This window comes from Protomyctophum bolini (assembly GCF_963924005.1).
Source record: "Protomyctophum bolini genome assembly, chromosome: 17".
Classification (NCBI taxonomy): Eukaryota; Metazoa; Chordata; class Actinopteri; order Myctophiformes; family Myctophidae; genus Protomyctophum; species Protomyctophum bolini.
This window is the reverse complement of record NC_137878.1, coordinates 26,990,054-27,015,812: the sequence shown is the minus strand read 5'-3', so window position 1 is coordinate 27,015,812 and position 25,759 is coordinate 26,990,054. Positions and strand designations below refer to the sequence as shown.

Below are 25,759 nucleotides of genomic sequence, written 5' to 3'. Positions count from 1 at the left end.
AGATTAGTTTCATATCAGGCAATCAGTCTCCTCAGAGCTCGGAGCTAAACTCCTCAGGTACGGGTCGTCGTCGGTGTCGCTGCTATTTTCTGCACAGTTTTCGTTCTTTTTTCTTCTCAAAATCACACTAAATTATTCATGCATAGTAATGGCCACTAATGGACTCAGATGTGTGCTGTGATTTGTAAGAGAAAGCCAAGACAACATACATGTCTCGAAGCTTTTAATCGATCAAACTGAGTCAAATCCTCCCACACACCTTTTGCTGATGGGCATTCTCAAATGGAATATAAGCTCTCTCTCTTTCTCTCTCCCCCTCCTTTTAACATTAACAAAAATCAATAACTTTTCATTAGTTATGACTTTCTTGTGCGTTTGTCACTGACTAGAAGAGAAAGCAGAAGCTGTCGGGAGAATTCCTGGTGGGCCGATCTATCTGTGGGCTGGCATGCAGAGGTCTCAAATTCTTCTTCTGTCCTCGCCTGACCTGCCCACAGCGAGGAGAGATATTGGTCCGCTTGGTTCGTCTCTCATCTGCCCACAGAGAGTAAAGAGATTTGTTCACTGTCACTGCATGGTTTGTCTCTAATGCTCAACAACAAAAAGAAATATCATATTTATTGGTGCTTTAGTACACAGTTTCCCAACGGGGCCTCTTTTTTGGGTCACGGACACATTTGTATGGGTCCCTTTATTTTTTGTTTCCTACATTTTGTATTTAATAATTTTTGTTCAGTAATTTCATGAAGAAATCCCTTAATTTCGAGTAGTAGTAAACATAGCCGATCTACAAGCTCACAACGTGCCGCGAATAGTCGCAACTCAGCGAGCGTCTCAGGGGAACATTCAATGTCTCTTTTGGGTCACGGGCAGCAGGCTAAAAGGTTTGGGAAGCACTGCTTTAGTACAGTGTAGCCTGTTTCGTAACGAAAACCCCCCTCTTCTGAAAATGGCATGAGTCATTTGTCAAAATTGCACCGCAAGAGGCCAGTTAGGGGGTAATTTCACTGAATCATGACCAAAATCATGACCAAATCCGGTGTAACACCATAGCACCTCGCATTCTAAACAACTAATGTCGAAGTCAATTTACTAGCAATGCGAGGACCTACATCGGGCTGGCGGAGAAGAAAAAGAGGTAGCTGGCAAAGGCTTTCGTTGCAAATAAAAATGTAATGGACAACTTTTTTTTACTGCACAAACGAGAGAGGCTCAATAACCTGGCGATACTTGCCATTGAGTGTGAACTGGCAAAACAAAAGACTAAAGATGGTTGTACAAGAGTGCAAAGATAAATCCAATAAAATCCTCAGTTAGGCTACTGAGGATTTTATTGGATTTAATTATTTTTTTGTTTTTACATGTCATATAAAAGCAGGGAATCATAGCTTCAAATTGGCATATTGTTTGTGCAGTTTGACCCACTAGTTTTTGAGATATGGCTTATCGCAAAATGTCTTGCAGGAGTATAGTAGAACAAATCAGACCTGTCTGAAGTGAGTGGTGCAACAGTGACACTTGTTGCAGTGGTCAACAAATACTATTGCGTCTGGTAGTCTGTTCTTTACTGTTACACTAAAACTCAGCTTCCGATCATGCACCTGTGTAGCCTGGCTAATACCGAATCAGCCATTGGCAAAAGAAAATTGCCTGCCGGCGGAATATCCCGCGATATTAGTCTGGCTTATTAGCCAGGCTAGCACCTGTGCACAGTGTGAAGCTCAACAGCGCCACTAAACGTGTCGTGGAGCCACGCCCGCATCTCTGGTCCCAGGTCAAAGAGGCTGGCTTCTCAGGGTGGTCTGTTTAAGGGGCAGGTGTTGATGATATGGTCGGCGATCTGCTCAGGGTCACCGCACTGGCATGTCGCACTGTCCGCCAATCCCCACTTCTGCATTGATGCATTGAAGCACCCAACCCCAGTTTGTAAGCGTTTCAGGGTAGTCCATTGCTGGCGAGGTAGGTCATCTCCTCCTATGGAGCCATCTCCTGGTTCCCAGATGTAGGGATGCATGCGGGAGGGCCCGGCAGACTCCCACTCCTGCTTCCACGCTGCTGCCAACCAAGCATCTGGTGGAGTTTAGGTGGAGTTTAGCATCTCTTGTGCTGCCTTGTTGTAAGGGTAGCGGGACTTGAGGCGCTGGAGTTGTTGTGGTGTTGTGTTATTGTCTGTCTGGTCTGTCTGTCTGTCTGTCTGTCTGTCTGTCTGTCTGTCTGTCTGTCTGTCTGTCTGTCTGTCTGTCTGTCTGTCTGTCTGTCTGTCTGATGTAATCCCTATCTGTACTGTATAAGTCTATTGTGCTTAAATGTGTGTTTATGCATAAGAAAGACCTCACACATGCATATAATATGAGAACAGTACATTAGAGGAAGAGCCATTTCACTGGACCTTTTCTGGGGCCCAGCTATTTCAGAGGACAGTCCTTTTCATTGCTGCCAGTAGGTTTAGGTTACTTCAAGACATTCTGTGTTTGATAGGCACTTTTGTGAAAACAACCATGCATGGACTGTATCAGCTGTGTGCGAGAGATGCAATGCGTGCGAGAGACGCAATTACGCAGCAGAAAGTCTGTTAACCCTCTTAATGAAAAATGCGCGTAAATATACTGTATGCATACTGTAAATATACAGTATATTTTGGTCTGTCAAAAGGATAATAAAGTTCGAGACATGATGCTGATGGTGATAATGATAACGACAACGGCGACTATGGATTTTGCCAAACATGTGGTGTTTTTACCATGGCTCCTATTGTTCCCATGTAAGCAGTTACATCTGCATGCTATAAACAGTTATACCGTATAGCTGCAGGCTATAAACAGAATGGTCCATCCGAGTGTCTTCTTTCCCAAAGACGTGCGCGGTGGCAGTTTGATGAGAGGTGTTGAGGGAGAGGAGAACATTGCCACCAGGATTCTTTCCAGCTGTTCTGGGAAATCATAATAATATCTAAGCCATCAAAACCAGGCTTGCTTCTCGTAAATGGAAAAAAGGAAAAAAGGAAATACAATCCAAATCTTTATAATGATACAGTAGAATTACTGCATTCTATATTATTGTTGCTCTAAGTGCTTCTCTAGTCCTAAGGGCCGATCCATCTGTGTCAAACTTATAGTGCACGCACGTCGCACATGCTGCCAAGTAGAACAAGTATAAGCAAAGGGAATATTTTTTCACATATTTCACGAATCCAGCCCAAGTCAGATTTGTGGCCTATCCAGGTTGGAGTCGTGTCGGTTTTATGCATTCTGAACAGCAAAAAGCAGTGGCGGAAAAAGTACTCTTGTAGATTGGCTATTTTCAAATGGACAACATGTATAGGGAATAAGGCTCAAGTGTTTTGTAAAAATAATGAAAATCTACCAAGTAACTATAGTAACTAAAGTGCAGTACTGTGAAAGTACAATATTTGGATCGGAGATGTAGTAGAGTAGAAGTAAAAGTATAGGAAATTGGAAATACTCAACATTTTACTGAAGTACAGTACTTAAATAAATGTACAGTACTTTTCAACACTGGCAAAAAGCCACGTGGATTGTGATTTTCATGCATGAAACCACTCTGCCTCCAATGTGGATTAGAAATGAGATTTAGGCTGGATAGCAGGGCTGCCGATCAGAACAGAGCCGTAATTAAATGTGCAGACCGCGGGCATCTTGCCATCAGAGGTGGAAGCACTCGTTTTCAGTAAAACAACGTCCTGTTTATGAACAAATTCAAAACAGGTGGTATGCAGGGCAGTTGAGTGATATCTAACAAGCACTTCCAAACTGCAACACTTAGAAAAATAATCACCTGCAAGGAGAGAAAGTAGCTCATAACCTGTCTACAGTGGATTTTTACGAAACGAACACTTTGCAGATAGAAAGAGGATGATTCAAGCTTTTCGTACTGCTGCAATGTTGGGGAGTTTGACGTTGTTTAATACAATCAGGACTTTTCTGTTATGATGAATGGGAAATTGCACCTTGTTAGCACCCTGCCATTAACTTATATTAAGATGGCCGCGTTCTGCATAATTATGGTCCATTATGGCCTTGTGTTTTCTTTTAACGTTTTGTAGGATATGTTTAATGCCACACACAGGCCATCAGCAGAGATTAATGTTTTCATTGACATTGTGTGTGTCGTGGGATGAATATGCCCACGGTCAGATCTTAATGGTGCACTCTGGATAATGATGCCATGGGAGGAAGTGAATTAAACACTTCTGTACACTGCTGTACAGATGAATACAGTGGAGAGAGATAACAGGGAGAGGACGGTGGCAGACTGGGAAGGGTGGGTGGAGGAGGAGCAGAGATGAAGGCATGGGCCTGAATGAGAAGAGTGAGAACAACAGACACCAGAGGAGGCCCTTATCAGATGATGCCAATATGCTCCTAGCGTTGGATTTTAGTGCTTATCTTTGAACAAATGCAAATGTATTCTGTCTTTGACTGCCCACATCAGAGGAAAATTAATGTTCATAGATACATACTGGCCATCTGGATGCATCAAAGGACAATCAGGGCTATTGGTCTCTCTCCATGTCGGTTTGCAGCGCGCCAAAGTCATCAGTCCTTATCATTTTACACTTTTGTGGAGAGCAGACACGGCCCATTAGGTAAGCATTAATAGTGGTACTGTGGTAATGTAATGTACTAAGTGGATCTTGGACTTGGATCCAAAGTGGATCTTGACATTAACGTGACCAGCAATGAGAGCCCCTTGACTTCCTCTATACATTTAAGTTAAATATTTCAAAATAATTGCACAAACACACATGCAGGAACGAACGCACGCACGCACGCTCACACACACACACATAAAAAAAATGTAAACAAGCTCACAACATTGTAGATTAAAGCAATATGCCACAAGAGGTCTCTGTGGCATTATGGCTGAGAGGCGTGGTGAGACACGACCCGCGGCGGAGTGTCTCCAACCCTCTCAGACATACAGTACAGTACAGTACCACCCATTCACAGTCCTATCAGGACTATTCTATTCTATTGGGACTAACCGTTTTAGACATACAGTACCACCCATTCACAGTCCTATCAGGACTATTCTATTCTATTGGGACTAACCGTTTTAGACATACAGTATGACCCATTCACAGTCCTTGTGAGGACTATTCTATTCTATTGGGACTAAACGTTTTAGAAAAGCTATTTTTGGTATTTGTTGTGCGACAAAGTGGGTGGTTAAAGTTTGGCTCTGATGGGGACGTAAAATTATGGCTCCAATATTACTCTGGCAAAGTTAAGCTAACACTCAGGATGTTGGAGGACATGTGTGACTATAGCGTCAGGTATAATGTTTATGTAACATCTGAGCTCAAGGGCATAGGCTTGGTTTGATAGTTGGTAGGAACACAGAGGTGGGGGGCGGAGGGGAGACCTCTGTTAGTCCCTGCGGGAGGAGTTCAGCAGCAGCTTCACATCATGATGAGTGTGTGGGGTGGGAGGGTTCTAAACCTTATACACTTTGTTGATCCTCCGATGGTCTATACTTGCATTTCTTTAGCCAAAATAGCTACAAATAGCTGTTATAGTGTTATAGTGTTTGCCTATTTTTTGCTGAATATTTGCCTGTTATGACATTACCATAATATGGATTCTATAGGGTTCCTGTGGGTAACAGTCTTTCTCTGGGATGCATATAGACATGGGCAGGACTGGAGGCAAACCGTTGACTCCCCCAACGAGTGGTGATGGAGTTGGGGTGGAAGATGTCCGATATTTACTGATATTTAGTTATGAGGGCAGTTTGACCAAATGAAGAGCCTTGGCTCGAAACGTCGTCAATAAATTTATCTTTTGGAGCATATGAGTGTGCGGGTTCCCTTCTCTTTTCATCCGGCAGTTTGTCAAGACACACGAACGAACACGTAGGCTGCTTGTGTTATGTGTTGTTATGTGTACATATAGGAGGACTTACGAGTGACTTCGGACCATGAGCATGTGAATCTGAGACAAACCGTCATTCCTGTTCTGACATTCCATATGTTGATCTACCCTCATCAAACCCTGTACACGCTCCATATATAGCCAATACATAATTCATTCCATGTTGATCTGACCCCCCATGGCAAAGCGCCAGCCAGTCTGTGGTCACCCAGGCGGATGCGTTTCTCGCCCTCAGGGCTTCTTACTGGTTATTATATGGCAAATATTGTGGAACATTCAGCTTGTGGAATTTCAGGTTTATGTAATACACTATTGATGGAAATGGCTGGTGCAACTCTAGGTGAATAAATGGACTATGATGCATAAAAATCGAATAATGGCTGAGACACTAAATCACATCAATTTTCCTATCTTTCTGTAACTGAGGGGACGTGTCTTAACAGCATCTCCTGTCGCTCCTCAGTCTTCACTGTTATAGCATGGATCGATGTATAATGGGATCAAAATGTTGTTTGGGTTATTTGTTTGTAAAAATATGTCCCTATACCTAAATTGTGTCTAGTTGTTGAGGCCAGAGCCTGCATTCGGACTGTATCCTCACCAAATGTACTCTATGTACACACACTTTCAGATTTCCAACGATTCCAGGTTTGTTGTTTTGTGTTTTTTTAGTAGGTGAAAGGTGTCTGATCATGTTTCAGGTGTTTATGGGTTGTTTTCTGTGAACTCATTTAGATGTCAGTGAGTAATATCACCCTGCAGAGGAGGCTTGTGATATTGATATTTCACCTCCAAGCCCTTTTCATCTCATTCACTATCCAATTCCTCGACCTGGCTAATATGAGGAGGCATCCTGCACTGTGTTGCAATCAGTTCTAGTATGTTGTGGACTTCAAAAGTCATTATGGGTGTGATTTACAGAGGTTGGAAATTGCTATTTGAGGACTCCAAATGCATTATTTATGACTGTAAGATGGGTGTAAAAAACATAACAGGATTCAGGAATGTCACTCTCTCTCTCTCTCTCTCTCTCTCTCTCTCTCTCTCTCTCGCTCTCGCTCTCGCTCTCTCTCTCTCTCTCTCTCTCTCTCTCCCTGTAACTCTACAATGTTAATTTAAGTATGAGAGTGCCGTGCAGGTCAATTTTTTTATTGATGTTAAATTAACCTTTTTCTGTGTACTGTACTGTACATACACGTATGAATTTGAATTGCGTTTAATTAGAATGCCCAAGGCCAAATTAGGTATACTGTATATAGGCCTAATGTTATTCTTCATTAAGTCGAGTTGCTTTTTTGCCAATGTGCCCAAATTTGGCAAATCCCTCTCTCTCTTACCCCAACCCACCCCTTCTGTCTCTCTCTTACTCCAACCCACCCCTTCTGTCTCCGTTAGTAATTGCGTTGGAACGGTGCCAACTGTGAGAACATTGAAACTGTGATTCATGTTGTGCTGCCAACTTATCACGCACACACGCACATGCAGACAGTGTGATGGTGTTTGTATTGCTGTGCGCAAGTGAAATTGTGTGTGTGTGTGTGTGTGTGTATGTGTGTGTGTGTGTGTGTGTGTGTGTGTGTGTGTGTGTGTGTGTGTGTGTGTGTGTGTCTTTGCATGTGCGGGTGTATGTGTGAGTAATAGCAGATATCAAAGCACCCCGCTGATCTAGGGCACAAGGTCACCATCAAACAGATGTGTGCACGCACACACACCCACATCCACGTTCTCTCTCTCTCTCTCTCTCTCTCTCTCTCTCTCTCTCTCTCTCTCTCTCTTAATATGTCTGCTCAGCATTCTTGTGTTCCCTGCAATGTTGCTCCACTTTTTGGTCCCCTAATGGATTATATTGATGTTACATATTAAAGGGCACCTGTATTTCTATCTATATATATATACTGTACAGCGCTGGCATGTCTGTGCAGGCCATGTCTGTAGTGTGCACGGGCATGCACATTTATTTACATGATGCATTGCATGTGCATGCACATTATGCACTTAAGTTAAGGTCGTTTCACAACTCTTAATTCTCGCCAAAAATAAATAAAAATACTGCAGGCCAGGGTACAAAAACACTGGGACACTGGGCCGATTTCCCCCTTTTGTGCCAGAGACTACATACATCTTCAATACAATAAAAAAAAAAGTTCAGAATCTAAAGCTTGGTAGAGTACAGTCACTGGTAGACAGGTTTCTGAACTGCCCACAGCCATCCTATGAGACACTGTCACGGTCCGTGACACGTTCTGTACTTTGTTAGTGCTTTTCCTTACTGTTTTCCTATGTTTTTGTTGTGTCTTAGTTCCAGTTGGAGTTTCCTTTGCACTTGTGTACTGTTATTTTGTAGTACGTTTTGTCTCTTGGTTTCCTCTGTTGCTTTTGTTGCCTGTGTTGTCTCACCATGATTAGGCTAGTGTTTCCACCTTGTCCTTAGTTCCCCAGCCTATCCCAGTGTTGATTATTTGTTATGTTCACCTGTGGCCTGTTTTCCCTGTGTATTTATACTCCCCTCTTTTTTCAGTTCTTTGCCAGATCATTATTGTAGTCAGCAGTGTTCTGTATGTTCCTGAGTTTTGGTAATAAACTGGTTGCATTTGAGCTCCTCTGTCTCGACTTGACTGTCTGCGTTTGGGTCCTAACTCTCCTGCCTCGCACTGTGACAGACACAGACTGAGTGAGGGCGAATTATATGAAGATAGGTTGGTCCTTTAAACCCTAACCTATAGCTCCTGTTGCGCTCCCGAAAAGCAGGTTGGTGTTATGCAGCTTGTAGATCTGCTATTTTTGTATTCTATAGGGTTTATGTGATTATGAAAATGTAATCCCTTGCTTTTGCTTTTCGACCCTGATTTATAGCACATTTGAGTGGTTTGAAAGACTAGAAAAAGGGCCATTCACATGAAGGCGGTGCATTTTCCATTCACATATGCAGTCTCAGCAAATGCAACACTTTGAAACTTTGAGAAACAAGTTGGAATGATTGAAAGGTGTTCCAGTTCCCAGATGAGCCTGGGAAAATGTGGGCTGAAGAAGTGAATGAAAGACATATAGGAAGCCTCCCGGCTCCCTGAACAATCATTCTTGTAGCCCCCCTCCCTCCCCTCCCCATCTGCTTGAGTGGTCCACGGCGTCAGACTGGTGCTACTGTGCAGCTCCCGGGTGGAGGAGGAAATCCTGCAGGTGTAATTCAATCTGTCTGGTTGTAGGCAGCCAGGGCACGCCGTGTTCTCTCTGCGTTCCTAATGGAGTTAAATACAACACTCACGCACGCACGCATGCGAACAGTGCAAAGGAATAAAGTAAGCCTATAGGAGCATGATAACTTAGTTTCTAATGACACCTTTACTGCTGCAGCAGTCCCTCGCTCTCTTGCGCACACACACACACACACACACACACACACACACACACACACACACACACGCCGTCTGTTGAATCATCCTACGTACTCCTTGAGACCAGACTTCAGTGTTACAGCATATTGTTGTAGCGGGCGACACATTTACAGCTGTGTAACCTTGTCGTAACCCTGTTGGCTTTGTACCGCTCAGCGCCTCGCTCGCAAACTGGAGAGGTCCTCTGTGTATAATGGCCGCTCCAATGCATTTCCAATGGAAGCCCATATAGTTTCACCAAACATTTTGTTTGATGGGGGGAGGGGGGCAGAACACATCCATCAAAGCTGTGTTCAGACACAATTCAGGTGTCAGACACAAGGCAAGTGTTTTGAATGCAGCCCAGTAAGGGCATATATGTTGACCCTGCCCGTGCCCGTTCACCTCCGCCAGACGCCCCGACCCCCTCCTGGTGCTGCGGCCATCTTGGATCATAAACACAATATAAACAATGTGAGAGGGGTGGGGCAGAGAAAGGCCCTTATTGGTGAGGGAAAATCATATGAATTTAATATACGGTCAAAAATGGAAATGCAATACTGATACCGAAGGTCTCTGGACTGAAACTGCATTTGAAAACAATGTGCAGGAGTCTTTCTTCCTCTAGAGGATTCATTATGTGGTTATTATGACACCCTGCTAAAACCCTCCTCAGCCCGACTACTCTAACTTAACTAGCAGTTAACTAGCAGACCAATCTGGAAATCCGCACCTTCCACTTGTAGAGACGGGATGTAGGCCATTCATGCTCCTTTAGCGCTCCACTTCCAGTCGCGTGCACCGTCGGCACGCGTCTTTGTTTACATTCGTTGCAACGGGAGTTGCCGACAGACTCAGCAGCAGAGCTCTGAATCTGTCCTGAGAGATGTATTGCAGGCTGAAGCTGAGGCCTGTCATATATGGATGAGAAAAGCACAGAAAACTCCTACTGGGTTTTGAAGAACTGAAAAGCACAGTAGATGTGTGCACCTGCAGGTTTGTCAGATCTAACTCTCTCTCTCTGGTTCTTTTTCTCAGGTTGTCAGGAAGTAACGTCCCCGCTCCCATTGTCAGCAGCAAGAACTGGCTCCGCCTTCACTTTGTCACTGATAGCAACCACCGCTACCGCGGCTTCAGCGCACATTACCAAGGTAAGTTGCTGCTACACACAAATACACAGAAAGACACATTCACACGCACGCACAAGCCTGCACGCACGCACGCACACAGGCACACAGGCACGCACTCACACACGTCTTAATATACATGTCTTTGCAGGAATCTGTTATTTTGCTTCTTTGCCTATTATTTTTTATTACCGGCCTCTTCTTCTCATTTTTGTATAACCTTCTTTATTTTTTTCCTTTGTTTTCTTATCTTCCTGACTGACGCTAACCACCAATTATGTTCCACCACTCCGATCTCCTTGTCTCCTCTCAACTCCTACCACAATTTCTTGACTCTCCTCCCTTCTTAATGTCATCTCTCTCATTCTCTCTCAGACACTCTCTCTCTCTCTCTCTCTCTCTCTCTCTCTCTCTCTCTCTCGCTCGCGCGCGCTCTCCTTGTATGATTACCGCCCTCTGACAGAATTAGTTCACTTTGCCTCAGACCTTAGCTGGTGGAATGCCTTTACAATTCCACCAGTGGACTTAATGAGGGCTGAGCCTGAATATCTCATGCTAGCACACACACAAGCAAGGTGGAATGTGTTGTTATTTATATTTATTTGATCCTTTCTTTTATTTTAAAGCCCTTTGACCATGGTTTAAATCACCATGCCTCTTGCTCTAAAAACAAAGGCTTAGCAAATATTACAATTCAGGGTCTGGGGATACTTATCAACACCATACTGGACTGTATGTGTTGCTATGAGAATTATGTTAAAAAATACACTCTAAGGCTTTCCTAGACTGTACTTCTCTTCTCTTCTCTTCTCTTCTCTTCTCTTCTCTTCTCTTCTCTTCTCTTCTCTTCTCTTCTCTTCTCTTCTCTCCTCTTCTCTCCTCTCCTCTCCTCTCCTCTCCTCTCCTCTCCTCTCCTCTCCTCTCCTCTCCTCTCCTCTCCTCTCCTCTCCTCTCCTCTCCTCTCCTCTCCTCTCCTCTCCTCTCCTCTCCTCTCCTCTCCTCTCCTCTTCTCATCCTTTTATCGCTTCCTCGCACGCTGCCATGACATATTGGGAGCCGTTGTTGGGCAGTAACAAGTTACTAGTAATATATTACTGTAATAGTATTACTTTACCCAGTAACGAGTAGTGTAAGGTATTACTCTGCCAAAACAGTAATATTATACCTATTTACTTTGTAAAATGTACCACATATTACTCATTACATAGTACATATTACTCAGGATTTGTTGGCTACCGTCAAGAGAGATTGTTGCTTTATTTTATCTCCTTTTAGGCTAATTGGTGACTCTTCTTCTTGTTCAAAACAATTGGATTCAGTTCTAAAAGAAGCTGACTAAACAGATTGTGTTGTTGTACATCCCTTTTTTACACGTGGGGGGGGGGGGGCAAAAGTAATATGTAATTTAATATAATATTAAATATATTACTCTAATAATATTGCCCAACACTGATTGGGAGTAGACCGGGAAGGCCTAATACTGCAGGTCATTTCATCATCATTGCGGCACAAATGTTGACTCTGACTATCTCGGTGCATTCGCAGTGCAATTTGACCGAGATGGTTTGAACAGGTCTTTTCATTCTTTACTTAAACTGATAGGATGGCAGTGGGTTGGACTCTGAATGTGTCCGAGGTTTCCCCTACGTACATCATGGTTTAAACTGATAGGATGGCAGTGGGTTGGACTCTGAATGTGTCCGAGGTTTCCCCTACGTACATCATGCCTGCTTCAGCTGACGATGCACGCGGAACTCGCCTCACATGAGTAATATTGCTCTCAGCGTGTATTGTGCGGGCGGCCGGGAGCCCGAATGGATGTGGACAACATTGCTGAACAAGACTATCACGAAACACATAACGTATGATCAACAGGGATGAGCGCCTCGAAACGGTGGCACAGCAGCACGACTGTAAGAATCAGTCATTTCTTTCCCTTTTGAAATATGAAATAGATTTTGAAATGCTTTTCTATTCATCTTCCTCGTGAGGTGGGCCTCCGGGTGTGCCCCGCTACCGTCCTGATCTCGACATCGATCCGCTTGAAACGGCTGTGATGATGTGTTTTACTAGCCCTGTGGTTCTAAACTGAGCCGAGTTGCATTGTTTTCTTTTGGTTCTTTGTTTCCCCCCCCCCCCCACCCCTCCCTCTTCAATAGGTTGTTTTGTGCTCTTTTGTGCTTTAGAGTTTTCAATCCCTAAATCCTGGATAAAGCTTACCAAAGTGGCAATGTTGCTGCCTAAGCCCCAGTTAAAGCCAGGGGGAAAACATGGTGATGTGTTTCAGCACAGAACATCACACAGAGATAGAGGCATCAGCACAGAGAGAGACTTAATGACTGACCGGGGAACTTGACCGGCCGCATTACAGTCAAGATAAAGAATACAACAATCATGTGGTTCTCAAACTTTTTTATGTTCAAAGACCCCCATAACTCTAAGAGTGCAGTACAAATGGTTCATGGACTCTCAAGAGTCCATTTGCAACCCCCTCCAGGAACCCTGCGGGGTCCCTGGACCTCACTTTGAGAACCACTGCCCGGAACACGGTATTGTTCAGTAAAGCCCATATCGCAGTTTAGGCTATTTTTGAGGATGGTGGCTTACATAAGGCAACAACAATGTTGTAGAGAAAGAGATTGCATGTCAGTATTATGGGTCACATTTATGCATGTATTCATGTGTGAAATTCTAAATAAATCACCGAAAGCAGAGGCACAGACACAGGTGCTATAGTTGCATACAGAACATTGGATACAGAACATTTGGGATGCACGCTTTCTCTGTGATACCACGTGCACTGCACCGTGCGTCCCTCTTAGAGCCCTCTTATTTTGCATTAACATTTTAGCTCAAGATACTCTTTGGCCTGCAGAGTACACCTTTGTGATGATCACTGATCAAAGTGGTATTCCAGTGAGTGGTATTCCACTTTAAGGGAGTTCAAGGGAGTCACCAACAACAGTTATACATGGGCACTTTTAGATGTATAATCTGCTGCTTTATCTTTTCTATGTTAACACATTTTGACAAACCTCTTATGGTGGTCCCTACTGGTATAATTTAATTTCAAATGGGGGTCCGTGGCCAATTTCCCATCAACTTGGGGGTCCACGTACTGTACTGGTCTACACGGCTCTCCTCCTGTCTGTCTTCAGCTCTCCATCTCATTGATTGACTGGGAGTTTTGGCCACCCCACACCCTGGGGGCTGCTGTTAATTGGCTTAATTGATCTTGATTGGTTTAAAAGGTTAATTAGTGTGTTAATGAGTGGTACTGGTCTGATAGGTTAGTTGATTAATTAGTGGGAGTTCTTAACAAGGCAGTGACTGATGGCTGCATGCTTCCCGCCAGCTGTCAATCATCTCCCTGTTCTTGTCGGATCTTAATGAGTTGCAAAGAGACTTACTTGGCGTCTGACCATGGGAATATAATATATATTATTAAAGAGACATGCTACATATGAATCTCTGCTAATTTGAAAGCTTCATAGTTCACACATATTGGTTTTTCAAAAATGTTCATGGCATGGGGTAATTTAATGGGATGATAAGAAATAAACTAAACGAAATAAACAAATCCGTTCTTCAATTATTTAGGATGGCGCTTAAATGCTTCCATATGGACCCGGTATGTTGGCCAGAGCACTGAGAACATATCCAGCAGTGCTCCATCGTGTTGTCATTGTTGTGAGCTTGGAGCTATAGGGTTGAGATCTTTTAGGATGTTAATGATTTTGGTTCCTTAACGATTCCCGCTTGGACACTCACAGGTCCATTTGGTTCCATTTGTACACTTTCAGAGTCACATTGGAGAACCACCGGTATTGTAATTGTAGCCTATACTAAACCTTATGAAGTCCACACATACCAGCTCTCTGTAAATGGTGCATTTATATAGTGCCTTTATCTAAGGTGTATTACATTCACCCATTCACACACCGATGCCGGAGGAAACCATGAAGCCACCAACCTGCACATCGGACGTAATCAGGGGTTCAGTGTCTTGCTCAAGGACACTTCGACACTAACTCTGGGGGAGCCCGGGTTCGAACTGGGAACCCCCATCCGGTCACTCTAGCCCTGAGCCACTGCCGCCGACAGTGAGATAAACCGGTTCTGGAAAGGTTCTGGAACCGACTCAATGTTGGCCCTGATTCCTCCGGTTTTGGCTCCCAACCCTATACATGTAGTTATATATTCATTGCTTGCAACATCCAAAGCAAGCCCATCGAAATCAAGTTCAAATGATGTTTCCTTCTGTTTTCACTTTATTGTACCGTCCTTCTGTAGCACCACTATCACTCACAATCTATTGCTGTATATTGTCGCTGGGAGAATGATTTTTTTTGGTAAAAAAAATGAAAGGAAATTAATTGGACAGTGTTAATATTGTCTAGACTGGCATGCAGAGTATGTAAACAATTCCAGACTTGTCTCTGTGAGGATAAATAAATCAATGTGTTTTTGCCGGTTTAGTTGAGTTTATAAGAACACAGTGGGAGAAGCCTGGCTGTAGATAATTCCAAGTAGCTGAACTGGGTTTGTTTGTTTGTTTGTGTGTATGTGTGTGCATGCGTGCCTGCTTTTGTGTGTGCGTGACTGGGTGTGCGTGCATGCGTGGAGTCACACGTACACTCCTGGGCCCCAGGATGAACAGTTGTTACCGCGGTAATAACTAATGGGGGGGATCCCGAATGAAGAATAAACAATAAAGTGCATGGGCATGCATTATGGGTCAGCCCCACGGCTCATCTGTGTCTCGCTCCACTGCTGCCCGAATTATGAAGTTATGAATAAATAATAGCCTCCTAATGAGTTATGTGTACGTCTGCGGAGATGAGAATATGGCACGGTAAAACTAGATGGGCCCAGAGCAGGAGAGGACGCGCGACAGACGTGTGGGAATGGAGTGAGAGATGAGCGGGCTCCAAAACAGACTGTGGAAAGAAAAGAACAAGGGCTGTCCAGAGACAGAGGGAGAGGGGGTTACAACTGTAATCACTTGGCAGTGCGTTTCGCACTAAAGCTTCAAGTTTGTAACGTCCCGCTGTCGTACAGTACAAGCCTGCTGGCTGTGTGGTTGGAAGCACTGAATCCCCGCTAATAGTTTTTGGTAGAGGAGAGCCTGGTGCCCCAAACCCCCACCACCAGATAGAACACAGCTAATTGGTCATTTGCATGCTTAATTGATGTTCAGAAATTATTCAGCTGTGGCGGTGTATTCAAACATGCTACGGGCTAAGTGTTTCTTCTTTCCCCCCAGACGTGAATCTAACAGATTCACCATGAGGCTCACTGCTAACAACTTGGCCCCGGGATTCAGGCTGATTGAAAAGGAACATCCAATTCTTAGGCCATTTCCTATCTCTTTGATCTGTCAATATATGAGGACTTGAAAGGAGCAAGCTGCCTGAATCCAGGGATTAGAGTTGAGGAATCTGTACATAGCGTAGAGAGCAGAAGAAGAGCAATTGCACAGCTTTTGCGGCCGCTAAACCCTCGCGAATGAGACAAAAAGAAACTGTGTAATTCTCCAAGCATCCACGAAAGGTGAAATGGGGTTTCACGGAACTCACGACTCATGCCCCCGTCTTTCCTGTGATCATGGCAGCCGTGAGTGGAGCCAGGCGAAGACATCATTATGCCAGTTCTGCCAGCGAGTGGTTATCTTCGACCCCTCTAAACGCTGGGGTGTGCGTGTGAAATGGGTGACTGTAATGCACATTGTGAAGCACTCTGAATGAAAGCACTATGTAAATGCACCATTTAACACAAATACATTCTTTGAGTGACATTCTATGGGTGACATTTCGTACTTTTATCATGTGTGTCACTGAGCTTTCATCCTACAATGTCCAAGCATTCAACTGCCTTTCGTTGTGCCGTGTGTTAGGAGAAAACTATGTGAGAATGATGTGTGCATTTACACATGCGTAAATGGATTCACCATATAGTGGCGGTACATCAATGTGAATATATAGTACTACAGTATATATTACTAGGAGTGCTCAGGTGGGCAATGGTAATAAAACACTATGTACTTTACCAGTGTGAGTACCAGGCCAATTCAAGCAGTCTGTAACATTCATATCATTCATGAATAATCCTACCTGCAACGCACAAATCCCCCCAGTACGTCTGACCCAGTAGATATGGCATGAGTGCAGACTGCAGAGCCTGCAGAACAACATGCTGATCCTTTGTATTCAACAGTTATTATGCCGCCAGAGTTATTCAGAATACAGGCGCTAGAGTGCCAAGTAGATGAGGCACATTTCACTCTGAAAAGCCCCGCCTTCCATTCCCCCCCCAAAACCGGGAGGTGAAATGTAAATGATAGTGACAAATCCATTGTCATTATCAACAAATACATATTTCCTTAATTACAGGGCTAAACTCAAACACTAATTGGTCTTGTTTGCATGTTTATTTGATGCTCAGGAGCTATTAGCATGGCACTCAGGAAGTTCGTTCGGCAACTCACTTCAAGGGAAAGGCTCGCTCGACTCAAGGACACTCTATAAGGGTTCAGGCGTATGTGCTGAGTGCAGATTCAGAAAATACGTATAGAAGGAGAATAAAATCTGCACTCTCAGTAATAGTCTTTAGGAGTCTTGTTTAATAATGATGCCGGATCCGCAGCAGCAGTCCAACCAAACAGTCACGTTTGGGCGCGCGGGCCTTCGTCGGTGTGGGGCCTCTCGGCCTCCGACCACAGAGCGGAACACAGAGACCAGTTCATTGATTCTATTTTAATTGATTCTCAGACATCATTCAATTATTGCAATGTTCTAAAGCAATCTATGATGCTCTTAGTCACGCATTACCTCAATATACTTTTCAGACCAGGACCGAAAATGTGAAAATGTCTCTTAGCCTGGCCTCAAAGCTCATTAAAATATAGCAGCACTGCTCTTCTCGGGCGGAGGCTCACGAGCAATAGACCAATGACCCAATTCTGAGTCTGGAAATGCAGCTTAAGAAATCATGACGCATCACAGTTTCACAGTATATTTGTAAGGGCCGAGAGACTCATGCCCTATTCAGCCCACGATCCCACATTAGTCGATTCAAGGTACAGACTCGTTTTAATAGCCCACGTTGTCTACTTTTGGAGTAATGGACACATTTTCTCAAGATAATTGGAGCTTTAGCTTTCTGAAGAAACATATGTAATTCCTTGGTCAACAAGACTTTTAAGTAAGATTAATTTTAAAGTCATGACAGATGTGAGAGATCACATCATTTATCATAATGTGTCAGTCCTTCAGGCTCGATGCTCGTAGGAAATTAATTAACCAAGAGTTGCAAGAGTGCAGACACCATGCATGTTGCAACAGCAGATTGACCAAGCATTTCAACAACTGCCAAACTACCCTTGAGCAAGATAATGAATCTCTAACCGCTGCAGTCCAACGGCTCAGCGGTCAGTAGTAGAAGGCTGTGAATGTGAATGTGAATGCATGTAGCACTCCCACCCCCCCTGCATATGTTTCCCCAGGCTGTTGATGGAAATAGAAATGTCAACTTGCCTGTTAAATACGGGTTTTTCACATGCTGTTCTGCCTGTAACACTGTGGGCTAGATTTAATTCAATTTTACAGCATTGTGTGGCTATACTGTCTATATATTATATATTATATATATATATATATATATATATATATATATATTTTTTTTTCATTTGAAATGTAATTCTTTATTACATTTCACTGGGTAAAACACCGGCTGAAGTCATTTGTAGGACAAACACATTTTGAGGACCCTAGTCATTTACGGTTTCAACGTCCAGGTCGATAAACTATTCCGTCCAACACTGTTTGCCAATGCGTATGGCCCGCCTGTCTGTTCTGTAATCTGAACAGAGCAGCCTTGTTTTTCATCTGTGTCAACTAAGGTCCTGTGGTACTTACTTATTCAAACACTTATTTGCTCTTCGGCAGGGCTGGAAGGCTATAGATGTCCGTTGGTGTATTGCTGCCTCTCACTGTTTAAGGAGTCGTATAATAATGGCACACAAGACACCAGTTCATTTTTGACAGACTGAGGCAAATTGCACACAAAAAACCCCTAAAACATTCTGGGCTTATGAGAAAGCATTCAGGGCTGCAGCCCAAGAAGCCAACTGCTATAGCTCCGCCCTTGCTGACCGGTCCAGTGGTTTGCAAAATTAGCCACGGGCTGGACACACACACACACACACACACACACACACACACACACACGCACACACACACACACACACACACACACACACACACACACACACACACAAGATCATTCAGTTAAATGAATTATGAACTTATATACAGGAATGGCCTGTATATGCATTCTTTATCGCTATTGCACTCTGGATCATACTGTATACACAGGAGGTACTGCAGTACAGTAGCGTGTTGGACGGTGTGTCTATCTGTGTGAGAAGGGAGGGTGAAGTCATTATAGTCCCAGGGTCAGTGAGGGGCAGGAGGCGCCATGGGGGACGAAGGTGCTCAGGTGGAGCAATGAGAAGAGGATGAGAAGGGTCAGCAGTGATCTGTCCTGCATGGAGACATGGCATGGTCACAACTGGTGACCCCTTCTGCCCTCGTCCTTGTCAACGGAGGCAGCCAACCAGATGATGATGAATGCGGGGAGGGTGGACTTGACGATGGCCTTTTTTGTCATCATCTTTTGTACCATCCATCTCAGTCTTTAGAACACTGAGCTCCAAGTTGTTCTGTGGATTCTGTGGTCAACCATCAGTCTTTAGGCAGACTTGTCCCCATCACTGATTAGATCAGTGAGGGGTTGTGTCGTCCGCAAATCAAGTGGTGGCTATAGAAACAAGAATCAAGAAGGGTTTATTTTTGTGTGCTACAGCCTACAAGGAGCCAAATGATGTTCTGCAGAGAATACAAGATTTGTATGTGTATGTTGCCTAAACCAATCTTTCTTAGGAACCCCCACCCTATGAGCCCCAGTGCTACCGCACTGCCTAAACCGCTCTTGGTAAATGGTGCATTTATATAGCGCCTAAAGGCGCTTTACATAAATTGTGCATTACATTCACCCATTCACACACACATTCATACACCGATGGCGGGGGAAACCATGCAAGGCACCAACCAGCACATCAGGAGCAATTACGGGTTCAGTGTCTTGCTCAAGGACACTTTGACACTAACTCTGGGGGAGTCTGGGTTTGAACTGGCAACCTTGCGGTTACCATCCAGCCACTCTAGCCCTGAGCCACCGCCGACCCGCTCTCTTTCTTAGGAACCCCCACCATATGGCCCCCAGTGCAACCGAACTGCCTATACTGTTAGAGGTGAAGTGTGTTGCTCAGGGACACATTTGGCGAAACCATACCTCTGCATTTGATATCCCCCCATTCATCTTTATGGCCAATGGGAAGGAATATGTTTTATCCCTGCTTTTGGTCAGACTGAAAATACAGACAGGTATTTCCTTTTGGATTTGTTGGACTTTTTATTTTTGTATTTTTAGGTTTCATAAATAGTGAAAATAGCAGATGCAGTGCATTGTGAGCTTGTAGATCAGCTACTTTTGCTATTTGCCCTACAAAGAAGTATAGGGCTTAAGTGGTTCAGAAGAATTCCTCTGTTTTGTCTTACTAATCGATCCTGGGTCCAGACTCTTCCTTTGTCCGTTGAAACAAAGAAACAGTCTGTAGTTATTTCAAAGAGTCTGAGATTTGGTGTTCTAGGACATGATCTCCTGTAGTCCCTCCAGACTTGACACGTAGTCGTTCCTTGGCAGAGAATAGTTGTTACTTAGCCAGTCTAAACCTATCCCTGTCTCCACTCTTGAAAGCTGCTTAACTCAACTCATTTGGGAAGTTTTCCATTTTAAGCTTTTCGAGTTAAGCCGTGAACCAGGGTTTGTCACTGTTACAACGCACGCATGTTGGAATACAGCTATCTTCACAGAAGCCGATGTACAGCATGTGTGTGTTTAATCTCTGTTTTTGAGGGGCGTTAGCACCTTGTTTTAAAAACACCATTGACCAATGAAGAGAACATTTACGTCATATTGTCCCTCATTATTTGTTTGTTTGTGCTAGTTTCCACTGCCCTTCCAACCCATACATTGATTTGAGATTTTACCAGACAGGGAGTAGTGGGCGGAGATCTCTGATCGATCGTCTGGTTACACAAGACTGTGTATTGCAGAGGCGTCATTTAATTTCAGACTAGTGGGTGGCAAACAGTGACCACTTACTGTACTGTGATTTAAAAAAATAAAAAAGCAGATCTTTAAGCTCATATATCTGCTATTTTTGGAAAAAGACTAATGGCGATTGCAGAAAGAAGACAAGTGTCTATACGTGTTGATCTAACATCTGAGTAATCTGCAATAAACAAGTAAACAGGGATCAGATAAAGGAACGTGTGGTTCTCGCTTTAGGGAGGTAAAACTGGTGCCCTGACCCCTTAGTACCAAACTCTGAGTGTTTAAGGAGGTAAAACTGGTGCCCTGACCCCATAGTACCAAACTCTGAGTGTTTTCTAACAAAATAGGCACCAACAAAATATCACCCCTAAGATTCCCAAGTATTGTGAGACACCTATAGATGGCAGCTAAGCTTGCCATCATTGCCACAATGCCAGGGAAGTCAGCCAAAATAAAGGGATTGTGGCCCGGGTGGTACCGTGTCCTTGATAATCTGCACATTCTGCATACTCAGCCTTGACTACAAACTGCATCTTGTGTCGTCAAGTCTTTATTATGCTATACCTTTTTTATACTAACAAATATCACCACCCAGCTATAAAACAGTGGAGATGGAAAAGTATTGATTAGATAAGAAGCAATCAGCCATGCAGTCAAAACGTTTATAGTGAGGCCACCAGCCAACCCAACCAACTAAATGAGTACGCTTGACACCCAGCCATCAGGAGATACAGTCAGTCAGGGAGTTACTGAGACGGCTTGCTAAGTGTTTCCTCAGAATTAGTCTATTAAAGCCTATAGTGTTAGCCAACGTTCCTTCTATGTAATTGTCATTCACTACGTCACTTAGTGTGCCAGTCAGAAGGAAATTTGCTGCTGTTGTACTTAACACAACTTGTACTTAAAGTTGTGCTGGATAAGTGTCAGCAAAATTCTTAAAATGCCATTAGTGGTGAGTCAGTTATTCAGACAGACAGCCCCAGTCACCCAGGCGGGGCCATGCAGCCATGACAAAGTTAGTCAGCCAAAGTCAGCCAGCCATCCCGTCTGGCCGTTAGCCATGAATCAGCTGGTCACTTACAGTACGTAGTCAGCCATCCAGCAGTCAGCCAGTTGAATGGCTGCCAGGGGTTCCATTTAGAGCCAGGCTTCAGCCTGAACACTGAGAAGGAAAGTTTGGTCCTTAATACAGTATTAATGGACAAAACATCTGATGATGGGGGGATAGGGGGGAGAGAGAGAGAGAGAGAGAGAGAGAGAGAGAGAGAGCAGCAGAGGACAAATAAGAAAGCGTTGTTACCTTTTCAAGTTGCAAAACTGTACTGTTACTCTAACTAGAGCAATACAAAGTTTTCTCTCTTTGTGATATTAGCTGTCAATAGTCTACAGACTCTACAAAATCACAACGTCACAACATGATGTGTTGCTCAAATGTTCACCCATTATGATACATCCCAGAATGTTGGGTCCATATGGTTACGTTTAAGCCGTAGGTGCTGCAAGTTATAAAGTATTTTGTTAAAAAGTTAAAGCTCAATATTCTGTTTGTAATCATTGCTAAAGACTAAAGAGTGCTTGTTCAGTAACAGGGTTCACCCCGTCTCTCAAACTCTTAAATAAAGAGAAAATACAATTTCAGGCGGATCACCAATTTCATCCGATCAGCAGAAAGAGCCCATTTGTAAGCTTAAAAATGATAGTGTTCCAATTTTGCATAATTTCATCCTGTATTATGTGTGAGTTCACTCTCCCGAAAGGATGAAGTTGGCATCCCGACCTGAGAGTGTTTTCTGCTTTACTAAAGACCTGGACAGACAGGCTATAGACCCCTGAACAAACAATATATAGCTATTCAACACTTATTCTAACAAAAACATATCACTTAAACCAGACCCCTTTCATTTAAACCTGACCTTGACTTTGTGGCGCCATGGGAGCTGTAACTTTTTTTGTACTCGTCATCAGTGTTCAAGGTTTGCAAAGTTTGTGAGAGTGGAACGAGACGGCGGGTGTTTCTGGGTGAAGGGTGGCATAGAAGAGAAGAAAGACATTTAAAGAATGAAAGACACGGATGGATAAGGTCCTAGTGAGGACTTGACTGCTGCATCAGTATTCTCTTTGTGGCCTCTACCTTTAGTGGTATTTTGAAATGAATGGCTGAAGTGAATCTTAAATGATTTAGCCTTTAGTGGAAGAAAGGAAAACTTGGGGGACTTTATATGCAGGGACATTCATGCATTCTGTAATCTATTAATTCCACAAAACTCTGCAGTGCATGCATTATGTGACCTTCGCCAGATGTCATATTTGATGGAGATTCGAGGCAGCATGAAATATAAAAAAATACAGAAATATGTTGTTGTAATGAATTGAGGAGTTTAAACTATGCAGCGAATGTTGATGATATGCTCAACCCTTTGCGATGTTTAATAATTGTCTGCAGACTCGTTTGCTCTGAAGCGTGGAAGGAAAAGCTCCAGCTAATGTTTTGGAAGTGCTCCAGATGAGCCTGATTAAACCATAGTGGAACTGATCCAGGAAGCTTGGATAAAAAATAATGGATCTTATCCAGAAAGGGCTTGATAAAACATAATGGAACCAGCCCAGAGAGATGAGATGATGGAGATTGCTTCCACTGACCTTCAGTTAGTCACACCATTATGGTTGTGTTTCAGGCCTCTGAGTAATGCTGCACAGCAGTAACGTTAGGACTCTGCAGGAGGACACTTTTCAGATGGTTTTTAGAGGCATTGATCGGACCTCTTCAAACCCTTAGATCTCCATATATGTAGCTGACCCGTTCTGACATGTTGATCCTTCCCCATGCGTCCTTCCTCTAAGATGTCTCCCTTTTTGACTGATACCTGTCCATTCAAACTATAGACGGGCCGCCACAAAGTCATTAGTGCAACCGCAGCCGGCGAAAACTAGCGTTCTCAACAGGCCCGACAATTAAGTCCCGGTCCTACCTGGGCCCTACCTGGGCACTAACTGGGCCCTAACTGGGCCCTAACTGGGCTGGCCCGAGGCCCGCCTGGCCTTACTAATTAGCACATTTTACGCACTACCCGGCCCAAGTAAGACGCCCAAGTAAGACTTGTATAGGATAGTACAATTAGTGACTATTGAATACTTTTTCCACCGACGACCGTCTGTCATAGCAATAGAACAGTACGGTTTCAACATCATTTCATCCAGATAACACTGACAGTATCTAGATTGGAAAACATTTATTATTTATGATGTAAACGCAGGTGTGAATGTTTGAGTGAATTTGAGCTTGCCGTTCCGGCTCGGCTACCGTACATAATAGTGTGCCTGTTCAGCATAATTAGGAGAAGACAACCATTTCAGAGCAGCGAGATCATCACAGAGTCCCCCAGGGGAAGGAAGGGAGCGCCAACAGGTGGGGCATCCTCCCAACAGCCGTGGTGGTTCACAGTCAAATCATCGGTTTTAATGTAACCATCGCTGACCCTCGAGGGTCCATTTCGTTACCATTGTACACTCTCATAGTTAACTTTACACTCATCATTTCACAGTGTGTATATAAAGCCTTAATGTGCAACAGTGGGATGAACATACTAGACTATAGCAAGCTTGAATTTCTAAATGAACGCCAGCTGTTAGTGTCACGTGGCAGTTACATAACCGACTGAGTTGTGCCCATGGTGTGCAGTATTATTATGGGATCTACCTGATCTGTCCCACAGGCTGCACTCTGTATTGCATGCCGATCTACAAGCTCACAGCGGCCTGCTGACAGCGCATTGCGTGTTCGAGTCCCGTTCATGACGACCTTTGCTGCCCCTCTCTCTCTCTCCCTCTTTCCTGTCCGTCTTCACTGTAACTATCAATAAAGGCAAAACAAATCTTTAAAAAAAAAAGCTTTGCGAATAATACACCCAAATTTCACCCCACATTCCGAACAGAAACAAGTTTGGACATGCAGTACGAGGTGTCCAGCCGACAGCGACAATGTCAAATTGCCATGATGTGGCAAATTCAACGTAATGATGACACTGCGTCTTATAGTTGGGTGATATGACCGCTAAGGTCGGTTGATACGACCGCTGTACAGTTGGGTGATATGACCGCTGTTGACATGTTGCCCTGACTCAGGGGCGAAGACTCATTAGCTTGCCTTGCAGAACACCAGGATCATCCAGCACCAGCGGTGTGATCTTGTCTCGTTTGTCCCATCCCGGCACAGAGTGAGAGTGGGTGAGAATGCTGTCAGGGGCTCTGCACAGCACACTGTCCAAACCCTGAAGCTACAATACACAAGCCTGCCAGTCTTTCACACAGCTGTCTTGTTAAAGAAATGATGCATGTTATGAATACATAACAACAAAACCAACAAACTTCCGTGTCTTTTACCTCTGAATAAGAGCATGTTTGTTATTGATACACAATTTATCTTATCTCCCACTGACTTGCATGGATAATTATCCATCAAACTCTTATCGAATCATTATTGAACTGTCCTGCACGGCATTATTTGTAACACCAGGAAATCTCATCGACATATAGGCTACTCCAAAAATAACCTAAAATAATATTAGTAAATATTAGAGCTTACTACTGCCATTACTAGCCTGCTGATTTATTTGGCTGTGGATTAGAACTATTCTCCACTCCACAGGCATTTCTCATACTCAAGGACAAATATTTTGTTTGAAATGGTGGTTTGTTGTTTGTATTTACCACTTCTCAAATAACGGTTGTTTGGTCCATGTCTGACACTAAACCAAATTATTTCCATAAATCACAGGTGACAACCTGTCTTGTCGCCTGCTGAGGTACATTCTGAGGTTCTGAGGTTATTTTGTCGTCCATTTTTTGTTCACTACAGCCCTCAATTCACACTAGCATGCAGCGAAAGCAGGGGATGATGATGTGAAAAAACAAATAATCTCATTCACTTGAAAATAACACTATATATTTATTTATTTATTGTTCATTCAAATCTCATGCTGCATAAGGACAAATAGTGATAATTTGAATAGTTGATTTTGTCATGCACATCCCCAATCGAGGAATGTACTGTATTCCACAACCCTATACTGTATAAAGTATGCAGAAGTGGTTATGGGGGTCCTTGAGATTAAAACGTTAGAGAATCAATGGTATACAATATACAGCATTCACAGCAGGGACAGTGTGTGATAGAAGTGTGCATGCACAC

General features: G+C 43.6%; 1 protein-coding gene across 2 annotated transcripts in view; it reads left to right on the top strand.

Moving 5' to 3' along the window:
* csmd3b (CUB and Sushi multiple domains 3b) overlaps window positions 1-25,759 on the top strand; it is a gene marked incomplete at its 3' end in the record, with an annotated part of 479,766 nt that overhangs the window by 243,766 nt on the left and 210,241 nt on the right. For both annotated transcript variants that reach the window (XM_080787482.1, XM_080787483.1), the window contains one exon: window positions 10,304-10,416. In XM_080787482.1, coding sequence (XP_080643608.1) covers window positions 10,304-10,416 — 113 coding nt within the window. The remainder of the gene's footprint in view (window positions 1-10,303; window positions 10,417-25,759) is intronic.